General features: G+C 40.6%; 1 protein-coding gene across 1 annotated transcript in view; it reads left to right on the top strand.

Annotated features, from left to right (window-relative positions):
• INPP5F (inositol polyphosphate-5-phosphatase F) overlaps positions 1-14,434 on the top strand; it is a 38,633-nt gene that overhangs the window by 18,864 nt on the left and 5,335 nt on the right. The window contains exons 4-17 of the mRNA XM_054277145.1: positions 378-514; positions 1,202-1,330; positions 1,912-2,079; positions 2,445-2,501; positions 3,756-3,954; positions 4,512-4,691; positions 5,062-5,129; positions 5,574-5,698; positions 7,006-7,083; positions 7,821-7,941; positions 10,244-10,372; positions 12,632-12,749; positions 13,253-13,451; positions 14,302-14,373. Coding sequence (XP_054133120.1) covers positions 378-514; positions 1,202-1,330; positions 1,912-2,079; positions 2,445-2,501; positions 3,756-3,954; positions 4,512-4,691; positions 5,062-5,129; positions 5,574-5,698; positions 7,006-7,083; positions 7,821-7,941; positions 10,244-10,372; positions 12,632-12,749; positions 13,253-13,451; positions 14,302-14,373 — 1,780 coding nt within the window. The remainder of the gene's footprint in view (positions 1-377; positions 515-1,201; positions 1,331-1,911; positions 2,080-2,444; positions 2,502-3,755; positions 3,955-4,511; positions 4,692-5,061; positions 5,130-5,573; positions 5,699-7,005; positions 7,084-7,820; positions 7,942-10,243; positions 10,373-12,631; positions 12,750-13,252; positions 13,452-14,301; positions 14,374-14,434) is intronic.

The following is a 14,434-nucleotide window of genomic DNA, read 5'->3' as shown; positions in this document are numbered from 1 at the left end:
CCTGTGTCTGTCTTGTGTGCTACATGACAGGAGGTACAAAGGGAAATTCTTAATTTGCTGTTTGACTTCCAGCTGTCCAGAAATTGTGCTGCCATCAGTGGGAATGTGCATCAGCCTAGAGATTGTTAATTCCTATAGGTGAAGAATGGGTTACTTTAATGTGAGTCTGTGAAATAGTTAATCTCCTTGTTATATTAGAGACCGAATAAATATTTTAAAGTATTTTTAAAATTTTGCTGCAATGCATAATAACAAAACACAGCAATAACAAATCATCATTCACTGGGTTCTTCTAGTCAAATGATTTCTGGCACACTAATCAGAATAAATTCCTGACAAAACAAATAAAAGTATCAACTAATCTCTTTTTTTCCCAGATTTACCATGGTGGCTGCTTTTAATTCGTCAGAAAGCATTGATTGGCAAACTTCCAGGAGATCACGAGGTGTGCAAAATAACCAAGATTGCAGTGATTCCACTGTCTGAGACAGAGCCTCAGGATCTGGAGCTGGAGGTATGGCCACCCTCAAGGAGCTCTGACTGTTCCCCTCCTGCTTCAGGAAATTAAACTCAAATGCCTGTTGTCTCTTTGTCCTGGTATAAGCAAACATTTTGAATATTTTGCACTTTTTAAATACTATGTTTTAATTTAAAACATTTTTAAACAGAAATAACAAGTTCTGTTGGGGAGGAAAATTGCAACAAAATAATACCTAAATTTCCTAAAGATCATTGGAAATACCACACAAGAAAAAGATTTACTGAACCAGGAGCAAATATATTTTTTAATGGATTCTCTTGCTTTCATCCCATTTTGGAATCTTAATTCTATAACTTGACTTGAAGGGAAACCCTTAATTAAAATGTTGCACTTTTTTTCCCCAAAAGAGAATGGTTAAAGGTACAAAAATAAAAAATAAAAATAAAAATGAGTAGTGCTAATTTAGTTTGGGTGGGAAGTTGGGGTGGGTCTGGGTACTCAAGTCATGTCAAGTTGAGGCAGTCTCACAATCACAGGAGAAAATGCCTTTTATAAAAGAGTGAGAGTTAGGCTGTAGATGGAAACCTGCATGTTCTCCCTCTATTTCAGTGTCTCCCCTAGGTCTGTGGACACCAAAACCTTGCTTTTGTAGACTTTGTTTCTTTTGAACTTTCTAAAGAGTATTTAAGTGTTTGCTTTAATTCAATGTCATTATTTTAGCTTTGTAAAAAGCACCATTTTGGGATAAACAAGCCAGAGAAGATAACGCAGTCCCCAGATGATACAAAATTCCTGCTGAAGACTCTTACTCAAATTAAATCTAATGTGTCTGCTCCAAATAAAAAGAAGGTAAAGTTTTCTACTGTTTCGTTCTTTGTTCCAAAATGTTGAGCTTATAGTTCAAAAGTTTTGATGGATGATCAAATGGAATACAAAGACCTTTAAAAAATTGCAGAATGTGGAGCTACTCTCTTAATGCCCAGTTCAATTTTTTTGATTACTTAGCTGTGTCTCTTCTGTGATTTTTTCATTTTGTAATTACATATTTTTGGCAGAATTGCTAATAAGAGTTCTTTTTTACTGGGATTAGCTTCTAGTGAGGTTCTAAACTTCTAGAAATTTCTTTGCGTAAGTGTCTCTTATAATAGAGAATTGGACACAGAATTTGGTGCCTGGTTCCTCAGAACACCAAACAATCTCATCTAACTGCTTTAAACCAATAATGGCTTGGATTAGGAAGTTAAAACAATAGTTAATAAAATTAGAATTATGTTTCTCAGGCTGCTGTCCCTTGTGTTTTTCTTTGCTGGGAATTTTAAGGTCCTGCTCATCACTGGGAAAGTGTTTGTCCTCCAAGGTTAGAAATGGAAAATACACTGGAATCTTTTTCACTCACAGAGAAAGACAAGAGAGCCATTGTTTTCTTTCAGATTAGAGAAAGCAAAGAGAAAGAGAGACTGGAGAAGAGATTATTGGAGGAGTTGTTCAAGATGTTCATGGATTCAGACTCCTTTTACTACAGCCTGAGCTATGACCTGACAAATTCTGTGCAGAGGCAGAGCGCCTGTGAGAAAACCAACCTGCCCCTGTGGAGGAAAGTGAGTGCTTGGGTTTCTTTGTGTTTGTTTGTGTGTGTTTGTTTGTGTGTGTTTGTTTGTGTTATTTGTGTTTGTTTGTGGTTTTTTGTGTTGTTTCTTCCACCTGGGGCATGAGCTTCCAATAATGGTCATGCTCCAAACCTGGCTGGTCACATTTTACAGCAGCTGAACACCTTGTCCTGTAACCAGCTGAGGTGCAAGGAAACAAAAGTCTGCAGCAGCATGACCTGAAGTGTTTTATTTAAAGCTCTGCATTGTCTGTGCAGGTGTGGTGAATAAACTGATGGCCTCTGGTGTCCTTCCCACAGATATTGCCAAACCTAACTTGTAATGCTGCAAAAACTGCCCTTTTGTCTTCTGAACAGGTGGATGACAGATTCTTTTGGAACAAGCACATGCTTGAAGATCTCATCAGCATTGATGTGAGTCATATTTTTAAGATGTATTATGAGAACAGTTCTTTAGTTCTTTTTAGTTGAGATGTTTGTTTAAGGCCTTGTAGAGGTTTGGTTACAAACCTGCTTGGCAGATCAGGGCTGTGCCTTCTGTAGCTGAGCAGCTGGCCCTGCCTTCTGCCCCCAGCCAGCCTGTGGTCATTGCTAAGGAGGGAACTTCAGCTGAAATAAAACATTAAAACAATAAAGCAATGTAGAATAACTTGGAGTGATGTGTTTGTGCTGATTGCTGAAGGTAAAGTTAAGTTGTGTTTTTATGTGAAATGGATTATCCCTAAACAGAGCTGGACTTGATAATGAGGAGGAGCCAGGAAAGAAATAACTGAATTCCAGAGTTTCCCTGAGATAAGATTTTGGCCCTCCACAGTGGAGGATGGTGTTTTGTCTCCTTTAGCACAGGAGCTGATCAGTGGAAAAACAGTGTAGAACAAGTTGTTCTGAACATCTGTCCAGAGTAAATAAAACATTTTCCTGGCAAATGAACACATAAAGAAACAGCAAGCCACCACTCTTTCTTCATTATATGACCTTCCATAATTTTAAATTAACCTCCTAGACCAAGGACTAAGTTGCTAACTTCTTCTGTGTGCCAGTTTAGGGCAAGTCTAATTTTCCTTAGGGGTAACAGCAGGCATCTTGCCTTATGCCCTGCTCCTCTTTCATGGGTAATTATACATAAACAAATGATTATGGAGTCACAGCAGGGTAAACCTATGTCCTCTGTGGAAAGTTGTGTGCAATGCAGGAGTTTAATGAGTTGTATTTTTCATGTTATAAGATATTAATGGATAACCCTGAGTTAGTGGGGAATTTGGATCTCAATTCTGTTTAAGAAATCAATGTTTTAGGGTGCAGAACCATGAACCAATTGTCTTGAGGACTAAATTAGCCCATATGAAGCTTTATACTATTATGTGTTGCTGAAAACAGGCTAACATCTACCTTCCTGTATAAATGTGGTACAGTATGTGTCCACACAGAGGTTTTAAAACTGCCTTAAAGCAGAAACTAGGTAAAAAAAATTGCTTTCTTTCTTCTGATTTAAAAGCCCTGTGACTGATGGAGGAAAAATGCTGCTATCTCTTACAGAAATAAGGATATGGCAGAAATTAAAGCATGAAAAGCATGTGGAGCAACTCTTTATTAAACATGAGAAATGGCAGAAACAATTGTAGCTAATGTTGGACCAACAGGAAAGTAATTGCTTTTTGTACCCTTCAGAATCCTGAAGTGGACTTCTGGATCATCCCCATCATTCAAGGATTTGTGCAAATTGAAGAGCTGGTAGTAAACTACAGTGAATCTTCTGATGATGACAAGAGCAGCCCTGAAACTCCTCCTCAGGAATCCTCCTGTGTGGATGACATCCACCCCACGTTCCTGGTGGCGCTCATCTCCCGCCGGAGTCGGCACAGGGCTGGTGGGCAAACTCACTCCAGGCTGCTGGGGTGCTCCTAGCACTGCAGGGGCAGGCAGCTGGTGAAAATGGACAGTGCTGAGCTGTTCAGTCTTTGCTGCTTTTTTCTGCCAAGCTCGGGATGGAATGTGGGAGATGGTATTTCTTGTTCGGACTCAGACGTTTGTTAGCTCTGGTCTCTTGTGGGATCTCTGTGAGAAGTGGAGCCTCTGCCAGTAAAAGTGGCCTTTAGGTTCATGGAAAATACTGAGCACTAAAGTTAAACTTTGTGCTAAATGTGACAGAACAGGAAGAAATGTGTCTTTTAAGATGGACTTTAAACAGCCCTGTCCTGTCAGCTTACATTCTGCTGCTCATAGTGTATCAGTAAATAAACTTTATCCATACAATCAAAATAACTTTTGAGGAATAAACTAGGATTGGAGTGACTTCCACCATTGATCATGGATTTGGGCTAGAACTCTTGTTTTGGGTTAGCATTGTCAAAACCAGCAATATAAACTATCAATGTTGAAAGCAAATGCTTTAATGTGACTTGACCATTCTCATTATTCCCCCAGGAATGCGGTATAAGCGGAGAGGTGTTGATAAAAATGGAAACGTGGCAAATTATGTTGAGACAGAGCAGCTGATCCATGTCCACAATCACACCCTTTCCTACATCCAAACACGAGGCTCTGTGCCTGTTTTCTGGAGCCAGGTTGGATACAGGTACAACCCACGGCCCCGGCTGGACAAGAGTAAGTGTTTGGGTGAAAAACCTTAAAATCAGGGCCCCCTAGAACTCTCCTTTTGGAAGAGATGTTTATGTGGGTGTGATGCATATGTAGAAGGATGAAGCAGGCTTATTAAAAGTTAAATTTTTGTCCCATCTCCTCTGCACAAAAAGCAAAATGCAGCAAAATTCAAGAACGTGTTTGCTTGTAACAGCAATGTTGAAGCTGAGCAAATTAATGAAAGACCTTTAAAAGTAATTTTGTGCTATGTGTTGTTATCTTTAAGCTGAGGTGTCTCGGTTTTTTAGAGGACAAATTTGGGCATGATTTAATACATCAAACAGGATTTATTGCTGAACAGGCTGCTTCTGTCTTACACTGCTCTGCCTTGTAGGTGAAAATGAAACCGTGTCCTGTTTTCGTGCACACTTTGAAGAGCAGCTGAAAAATTACAAAAAGCAGGTGAGTGCTGCATGACAGAAGAGTAATCTCATGAAAATGCAGGGGTTGAAAGTTAATGTTTTTAGGTTGTTGTTCTTGGTGATGTGTTGTGGGTTTTTTTAGAAGCTTGTTGACAATCGGAAGGTTGGTACATAAATAGAATTTTACTTAAGGTTTTTCAAATAGCCTCGCAAATAACCAGTAAAACCCAGGAATAACTTATGGCAATGTTTAAAACTTATTTCTGTATACCTGTCATATGCATTCAGAGCTTCTCTGTATTTAAATTTGTGTAGGCAGGGAACTGTTGGAGCTTATTTGTCTTAGGTACAATCTATCAAAGGTTGTAACTTCAAGAAGATTGCTATGAATCTTTAACTCTGGAGCTATTTGTTTTTGCATGGTGTAAATCTAAGCAAGTTATGTAGCAGATGATGAATGTTAAATAATTAAACTTTTGAACAGGTTATTATTAACTTGGTGGACCAGACAGGCAGAGAGAAGATTATTGGAGATGCTTACCTTAAACAAGTTCTTCTCTACAACAATGCAAATCTGACTTATGTTTCATTTGACTTCCATGAGCACTGGTAAGAAACCTTTTGGAAATATCACTTTGCATCTTTTTTTATTGCCATGAAAGGCAAGTATAAATGAGGAGAACACTCATTATTTCTACTTCTGCATGAAACACTGTTTTTTTAGACAAGAATACAGTTTTTAGATTAAAGCACTATAAAATTTAAAACTTGGGTAACCAAGCACTGCTGTTTGTGATGTTGTGTTCCTGACCTGTTAAAAATGCAGTTACTTATTGGGTAAAGCTTCATTGTCCCACATTTTAAGAGTTTCCTTAAACATGCCATGAGTGTCAAGCTGTGGCTGACCTGCTTTTTCAAGCTATGTAGCATTTTGCTTTTAATTCTCTATTTCTGTTTCTCTTGTTTGTTTCCATAAAAACATAATGGGTTCTTTCAGGACCCTGATGCTGTTATTTCAATATAAAATACAGGGATTTTATCTTAATCCAGTGTGAGTAGTTGCTGTTTTCATGACTGCCCTCTGATGCTCACATGCCCAAGCATGTCATCTGTCACAGGCATGCATTTCTCCTGCTCCCCACAAGCAGGCTGCATTTGTGTGGGGTCTAAAGTGGTTTAATGTTCACTTCCAAACCTAATCTGGGGATTGCAGCTGGTTGGGAGAGCATTACTGGCTGACTGAGTATGGCATTAGTAGCTACTGTCAGAGGGGGTGGTGGCAGGGGAAACCCCTCTCAGCAGTACTGGCCTTTGAGAGTTCTGTGGGACTGTTGGCACCCTGGATTGATTTGATAATTAATCTTTTAGAGGAATTTTCATTTTCCCTCATTTTTTCCCACTTTTTTCCTACAAACAGCTGCAGTGACCAGGACTCTTTCTGCACTGTGAGCAGGAGAGAATTGAGAACAATCCTGAAAAATAACCAGATGTGGTAGGGGGAGGAGGGGGGATGTGTCTCTAGGTGATTTTCTCTGTAAAATCACTGGCAAAGCAGGACTCACCATCCCAGTTCCAAGTCTACTGTAGTTACTTTTCTTGAGACTAAAATGAGAACAGAATGTTGCACATGCCTGAATAGCTGCACACTTGCTCTTCCTAATGGAAGCAGCAATAAAAAATGCAAAGTCCTGAGAATTTAATGATCTTTTAACCTCTTGCCTTGGATTTGGACATTGAACTGCACTGCAAAATAGCTCTGAATCTTGGCTCCTGATTAAAGCTCATTGTAGGAGGGAATGCTTGTCTCTCTCGTTTAGCCAAAACACCATATTTGTTAACAGTACAAATAAGATAAAGTTGTTCAGTAAAGTCACTGCTCTAGTTCAAACTAACTTCTGTGAAATTCTGTGTTTCAGCCGAGGAATGAAATTTGAAAATGTTCAAACACTGACTGATGCCATTCACGATATTATTCTTGACATGAAGTGGTGCTGGTAGGTACTTAACTGTTTTTAGACTAGTAGGGAACATCTGTAGAGGAAAACACCAACAAAGAGTAGATATTCAGAGGCCTAAATTTTGTCCAAACCAATATGTTTTATATATTTCTCTTTTGGTGTCCAGCTTGTTTGTCTGAGTTTCTGTCTTCTGAGGTGTTGGTGTTCTACCCATGTGACAGCAGAAATTCTCAGGTGCTGTTTCCTGCCTGAGGTCTATTGCATTTATGCATTTCACACTTTTAGGGTCACTCACATTTAATGTGAAACACTCTGTATTTGACCCAGAAGCCCTAAAATGGCAGCCTGACTGTTGACAGCAAGCAGAGGTTAGTTTTAACTGATTAAAGTTCATACATTTGGGTAACAATTGTGGCTGCAGCCTCAGTCAGTTGCTCTGTATTGTTCTGTGTTGCTGTCATTATCATTGGCTTCTCTGTTCTTGAAATTAAATGCCTTTGCTCTTGAAAGTTTGTATTATGTATGCATGAGTTGAATTCAGCATCTGACTGCACCTCAAGTTTGTGGCCTCAGGATTTATGTCTGATATCCATCCTAGATTAAGGAGGAGGATAAGTGGGAACAAGAGTTAATTCAGTGTGGGGTGTGGCTGGAGTGTGAGTGCAGCCATAAACAGTGCTCCATGTGTAAAATGTTCTACTGTTTGTAGCAGCTGATGAATTACACTGGATTTTCAGTGTCTCAGCGTGTTTTTGTTCTCTCCCTGTTGGCAGGGTTGACCAGGCTGGGGTGATCTGCAAGCAGGAGGGGATTTTCCGGGTGAACTGCATGGACTGCCTGGATCGCACCAACGTGGTGCAGGCTGCCATTGCCAGGGTGGTCATGGAGCAGCAGGCACGTGTACCTGAGGGGCTCTGCCAGGGGCTGAGGGCCTCCCACCTTCACTGCTGGTCACAGAGAAATCTGTGGGTTTGGAAAATGCCAAACTGACCTCTACGAAAAAATCTGTGTAAAATACTTGAAGAGCCATTGTGGAAGTTTGCAGGCAGCCCCGACATGGGAAGAGACGAGGATCTGACTCCATGTTTCAGAAGGCTGATTTATTATTTTATGATATTTATATTTTATTAAAACTATACTAAAATAATAGAAGAGAGGATTTCATCAGAAGGCTAGCAAGGAATGGAAAGGAATGGAATGATAACAAAAGCTTGTGACTCTCAGAGAGTCTGAGACAGCTGGACTGTGATTGGCCATTAATTAGAAACAACCACATGAGACCAATCACAGATGCAGCTGTTGCATTCCACAGCAGCAGATAACCATTGTTTACATTTTGTTCCTGAGGCCTCACAGCTTCTCAGGAGAAAAAATCCTAAGGAAAGGATTTTTCAGAAAATACCGTGGCTACAAGCTATGAAGCCAAGAGGAATAATATATACAAATGCAAAACTTGCAATAATTACAGAACAGTGATGCCTCCTTCTGTCCTCCTTCAGAAAGGACTGACTGTCCACAACTTGGAGAGGATTGTCTTGTTTGGATTTAGTAATTGCAGTTTAAGTTATGTAGGAATACAGAGTTTAGAAACATGACACCTTCTCCCCCAAGTGCCTCACTGAAATGATGTTAAAGGACTAAAATCTAATCTAACAAGTTGGGTGCTATTTTAGGAGCTTTGAAGTGATCTACTGTGATGCAGCAAGTAGGGAGATGAGTTGTCCCTTCTGTGTGTAGAGGAACAATTAATTCATGATGTAAATAGCCCTGATGGCTGTGACTGTTGTGCTGTGCAATAGTTCTCCCTGTACAGAGGAGGGATTTCCAAGCAGCCTGAGAGTACTTTCGTTTAGTTTTCCTCTTTGCTCTGGCCCTCACTTGTTTTCTAGAAACTCAGTGATGGCTCTGTTCCCTGACACAGAACTGCTACAGACCTAATGCAGACTGAATGTCCTGTAACTGGAACATCAAAGCCCCAATCACAGCCCAAAATGAGCAAACCTGATTATGGTTAAAGTGAAGGTGAAAGGATGAAGTGGGTCCTTCATTAGGGTGAAAAGTGACTGGATCTGGCTGTTGTTACCTGGCAGTTCCTCTTTGTGATCTGCTGTTGTGAGCTCCTGACAGAGGAGTGCTGAGGGCAGGGGAGGGATCAGCAGTCCCACAGTCATTATTTTAAAATAGGATTTCTATGCAGGGTAACTCTTGAGTTCCAAGGCAATTCTTGGAAAAATAAGAGTGTTACAGATTGTTGTGAAGAGGCTAAATCATTGCTGAAGTGTGAGCTTGTGATGTGCTGCATCATTCTCATCCTGGAGCTGAAGTGCTTGGGAATCATTAATGACTGAGAAATGCCCTGGGCATTGCAGGGTCAGTGGCATGGAGTGAAGGACTGAGGGCTCATGTACCTCCCACTTCTCTTCCTTGCAACCACTGCTTTCTCTCATCTGGGAACTTGAAGGGCTTTCAGAGTTAATGAGCAGCTCTGTGTTAATTTTCATCTAGCTTGCAAAGAGTGCTTCAGCATTTGGTTTCAGTTGTAAATGGAAGTTTCCCTATGGTTTATTCCAAGTTATCCCTATCATTTATTGACTGCATTGCAGTTGTATGTGCCGCTCTCCCCACTCAGTGTGTGTACAAAGCCCGATGTTGGTGTTGTACCCAAGGCTTATCTGGGGAAAACTGAAGGACTGGGTGTTCTAAGAGGGAGAGATCTTACTCTGGTATCAGTGACAAACATTAACTGTCCAAAATGTGCAAGCACTCATAATAAACCAAAATAAGAAGTTACTTTTATTTGTTTTCAGACCCTTGAGCTCATGAATGCCTTTGCAATAGAAGACATATTAACTTGTTTATTTTTAAATTGTGATGCCTGTTTTTTGATGATTCTCTATTGAAAAAATTCCTGTATCTTGAGAATCTACAGTAACTTGTTTTCCTTCAGCTAATTTTTTTGATGATTGACTTAACATCCATAATTAATGTGACTGCTGCCTCCAGTGATGTGACGTTAAGCAATAAACCACCAATTCATTAATTTAATCTGACAAATCAGCACAATGGCTTCCTCCCCCCATCATACAAAATCTAACAATTAAACACTTGGCAAATGCTTCAATTTACTTCACCGAGCTCTGACACTGAGAATGACTTTTACCTTGGGCACTGAATTAACCCATATGTCAAATTCCAGCTCAAAAAACTGGGTGTGATGCCACCAGAGCAGCCTCTGCCAGTGAAGTGCAACAGGATCTACCAGATCATGTGGGCCAACAACGGCGATGCCATCAGCCGCCAGTACGCGGGCACGGCAGCCCTGAAGGTAAGGGGGAGCCTCACTGCCCCAGCAATGCCACCCTGGGCTTACGGGGCTCCTGTGCACTGCAAAACCCTGGGGTATTGGCTGGGTTTGAAAGGGTTTCGTGCTAAGGCAGCAGGAGCCTCCCCCGAAATGGAAAATTTAAACTGCCTCCCCCCGAATTATTGGGATTTTGAAATTAAGGGGCTCTCAGGCAAAGATACAGGAATAGAAGTAACAGAACAATAGTTCTTTACTAGGAGAATTAAAAATACAAATGCAAGAGTACAAAAAAGACCACTGAGAGAGTCAGAATAGACCTGCCCCCCTGTGTGCCAGGGTGGTGTCCCAGCCCCATCCCATGGGGGCTCAGCCCTCCTGCAGTGCCAGCTGTGGCTCTGCTGCAGCAGGGATCCTGCACAAGGGGGGAGTTTTCCTCTGCAGCTCCAGGGCTGCTGCAGATGGGCCTGGGCTCCCTCTGGCCCTGCAGGGCAGCAGAAAGCTGCTCCTCTGGCAATGCAGGGGGCAAAGGCTGCTGGGCTGTCCCAAAGCTCAGATTGGATCCAGGTAGGAATGCTTGGCTCCTCCCCTGGGCGGAGCATCTCCCCATGGGATGCTGGGATTGGATCAGCCCTGCAGGGACACTCAGTGGCCATGGACAGCAGATAATTAATGATAAATGGCCCATGAACAGCAGAGATCTCCTGGAGGGAGGATTGGCTGTGGGAGAGATAAAGAATAATTAAATGATAAAGAAGCCCAATGAACAGGAGATACCTGCCCCACCTCTGACCGATGGCAATAGAATATACACCCCAGCCACATCCTGCATCTCCAACCAAAGACAGATATTTAAAAGTTCACCAAGTTCTCTGTGTGGTTTTGTTCTGGAGACATGAGGCTTTGCAATGGAAGAAGGTTTTGTGTTGTGCTTGGTGTGAATCAGGGAAGAGCTGAGTGCTCCCTGCACTTCACCTGCATTCTGTTCTCTTCAACAAAAACCACAGCAGGGATAAGAGTTTGAGAGAGATATTATTACATCCATTTGTATTTTATCATGATTATAGTGCTTCTAAGCAGAACCAATATTTAAAGAATACTCTAAATTTCTGGAGATCAGGCTATGTAGGTAAATGGGTGATATTAATTAGCTATATTTTCTAAAGACTCTTCTTAATTAGCTGTAATGCACTCTGTGTACCAAGATCAAGCATGAAACTCCATGCTCTGTACTTCTCCTGCTTTGAAAAGTCATGGAATTTGAGGTATTTGCTGTGTGTAATTGGTGGAACAAATTTTAGTAGTGTTTGCATTTGGCATAAGAAAAATCATTATAGTGGAAACTCTTAACACTTAAATCTATCTTTAAATACCTCTGCTGAGCTTTGATTAGTTGATTGCACTAATATTTAAAAAAGAATACAAAAACCAGACTGACATGCTTCTTTTCTTTGAATATATTGAACTTTAAATATGAAGTGCAGACCTCAATTTATAGATCTAAATTTTCAGGCCTTCTGCTGGAAGATTTCTCCACTCACTGTTGAGGTTCAGGAATTAAATGAATTAATTTTAATTGTGGTATTTCTTTTAATTTGAAAATGAAACACACTTGGAATATTCTTCATAGGAGTTGATGTTGCTTTTAGAAATGCTCTGTGCCAGCGTGTTTCTGGAAATAGAATCCTCTAATGAACTGTAACTACAAAAACAACTTTTTATTCAAATTCTAAGCCTTCTGTGGCCTAGAAACTTTCTTTTGTTTCTGAGGTTGTGAGGATATGTGCTGCTTTCCCCTAGTATGTTTTGTTTGTCTTGTTTTGGTAGCAAAAGCAGTGAGATGAAAACCATTTTTTAAGTAAGCTTCAGTCTTCTCTACTGTTCCAGTTGCGTTCCTTTTACATTAAAGGCCAAAAAATAAAGGCCTTTAATGTAAAGGCCAAAAAAGGGATTTTTTCTTGTGGAGGTATTGAAGCATCACAGTGATTGATGTATTGAAAGTCCTGCTTCAATGTTAGCTGGTTTATATGTCCAGATTTGCCTTCTGTTGGAATTTCCTACTGAAATTGTAAGTCTGTCAAAACCAGAGGATTCTCTGCACAGTCAATGCCAGAAGATGCTCTTTGAAAAAAATCAATTTTTCAACTTCTGTATGAAATAGTTACTCAAAGATAATTCCTGAGTTTCCATCTATTCAGTTCTGAGTTTCAGAGTGCCAAATCCTTTGAGCTGAGCCTGCTGCTCCAAATTTTGGTGTAAATATTTGCATGTTGTGTGTGACAGGGTGACTTCACAAGGACTGGTGAAAGGAAGCTGGCAGGGGTGATGAAGGATGGAGTGAACTCTGCCAACAGATATTACCTGAATCGTTTCAGGGATGCTTACAGGCAAGCAGTCATAGGTAAGAGCACAGTTTCAACCCAGCTGAGCTGTGGTGCTTAGAAAAGATTATTAAATCATATTGGTTTCATCTTTCTGACTGATTTTTTTTTCTCCTGTTGCTTAAAAGCATTGTGAGTGGGTACATGTCTGTACTGGACTCTACAAGGAACAGTCTCACTTTGGAATTTAAGCAACACTCAATTCAGAGGGATTGCATGCAGTGTGACTCATTGGAGGCTTTGCCCCAGCTCCCCAGCTTCATTTTAGCATTAAATGCCTTGTAGCATCTCTTCTTAAGACAAAGTTAAATTTATGTAGCAAGTATCTCTTAAAATTGTGAGGAACTCTTGTTTTTCATTGAAAGTAGAATTACACCTTCTGAGTTTTCAGTTAAGGAAACATTCTCTTCAGAAAGACTACCAAGAGCATTGTTAAAATGCAGCATTTGGAAGGAATTCACAAACTCTTGCCATGTATCACTTTTAACTGTGTCTTGCTTGATATTTCCTGGGGTTTATTTAGATTTGATGCAGGGCATCCCTGTGACAGAGGACCTGTACTCCATATTTACAAAAGAGAAGGAGCACGAAGCCCTGCACAAGGAGAACCTGAGGAGCCACCAGGAGCTGATCAGCCAGCTGCTGCAGAGCTACATGAAACTGCTCTTGCCAGATGATGAAAAATTCCATGGAGGTTGGGCACTCATTGACTGTGACCCAAGGTGTGTTGAACAAAGTTAAAATCGATACCTCTGTTAATTACTTATGATGTTAAAAGGTTTTGATGGCTGATGTGTGGACAGTTCTGTAGAAAAGGACAAGAGTGCTTGAAGGGTTTGAATAGTTGTAAAGGGAAAAATCCTCTAAACACGTGCTTTCCCCAAAGTGCCATAAAGATGGTGCATGCTGGAATGACCTTTGAGAGATCATCTGGAAATGGATGGATGTGGTTGATATTGCCAAAATGTGGCAGGTACCATGAAGAGAACTTGTGGAACTAAGGGTGGGTAAAAGGGAGTGCTTGAGGAGCTGTTCCTTATTGCTTTACAGGGAAAGTGGAACTGAATTGATCAGATTGAATCCTTGGGGAATGAGTCAGCAGTTGGACAGCCTGGATTTCTGTTCATGGAAATTAATGAGCATAAACTCTGAACTTCACTCCTTATCAAGTTCAGAGTTCAGGAGCTTGCAAGAGAAAATAGTGGTTAGATCTCCTGCAGGTTAAACTTCAGCATCTAAAAATAGCAGAGCAGGTTGTTATGACAGCTATTCAATTCAGGGCACAGGCTCATCACCCTCACTGAGGCTGAGGTATTTTTCCATTTCTCTGGTAGCATTTTTAATAGCTTGTGGGCTTTCTATTTATTTTTGGACCTTCTGATGTTTTTGAGCTGTTAGATAACTTCAGGTTTGAGAGAAACTGTTGCTTACATGGATTTGATAAGACACCATGATTGAAACTTCTTGTAATTTGTGTTCAGCTCCTAAAGAGTGTCCCCAGCACACACTGGGCACAGGTTACAGCTCTGCAAATAAAACCTTCTACCCTGTGTTTATTTTCCTTCCCTTCAGTCTCATCGATGCCACTCATAAGGATGTGGATGTGCTGCTTTTACTTTCAAACTCTGCCTATTATGTGGCCTAGTAAGTTAGCACTTTCCCTTACTATGTGTAGTTTATTTTAGTAGCTCTGCTTTAGATTAGT

The sequence above is a fragment of the Melozone crissalis genome, unplaced genomic scaffold (assembly GCF_028551555.1).
Source record: "Melozone crissalis strain CALT ecotype California unplaced genomic scaffold, PUWL_Pcris_2 ptg000019l_1, whole genome shotgun sequence".
Lineage (NCBI taxonomy): Eukaryota > Metazoa > Chordata > Aves > Passeriformes > Passerellidae > Melozone > Melozone crissalis.
This window is presented reverse-complemented; position numbering and strand designations above follow the sequence as displayed.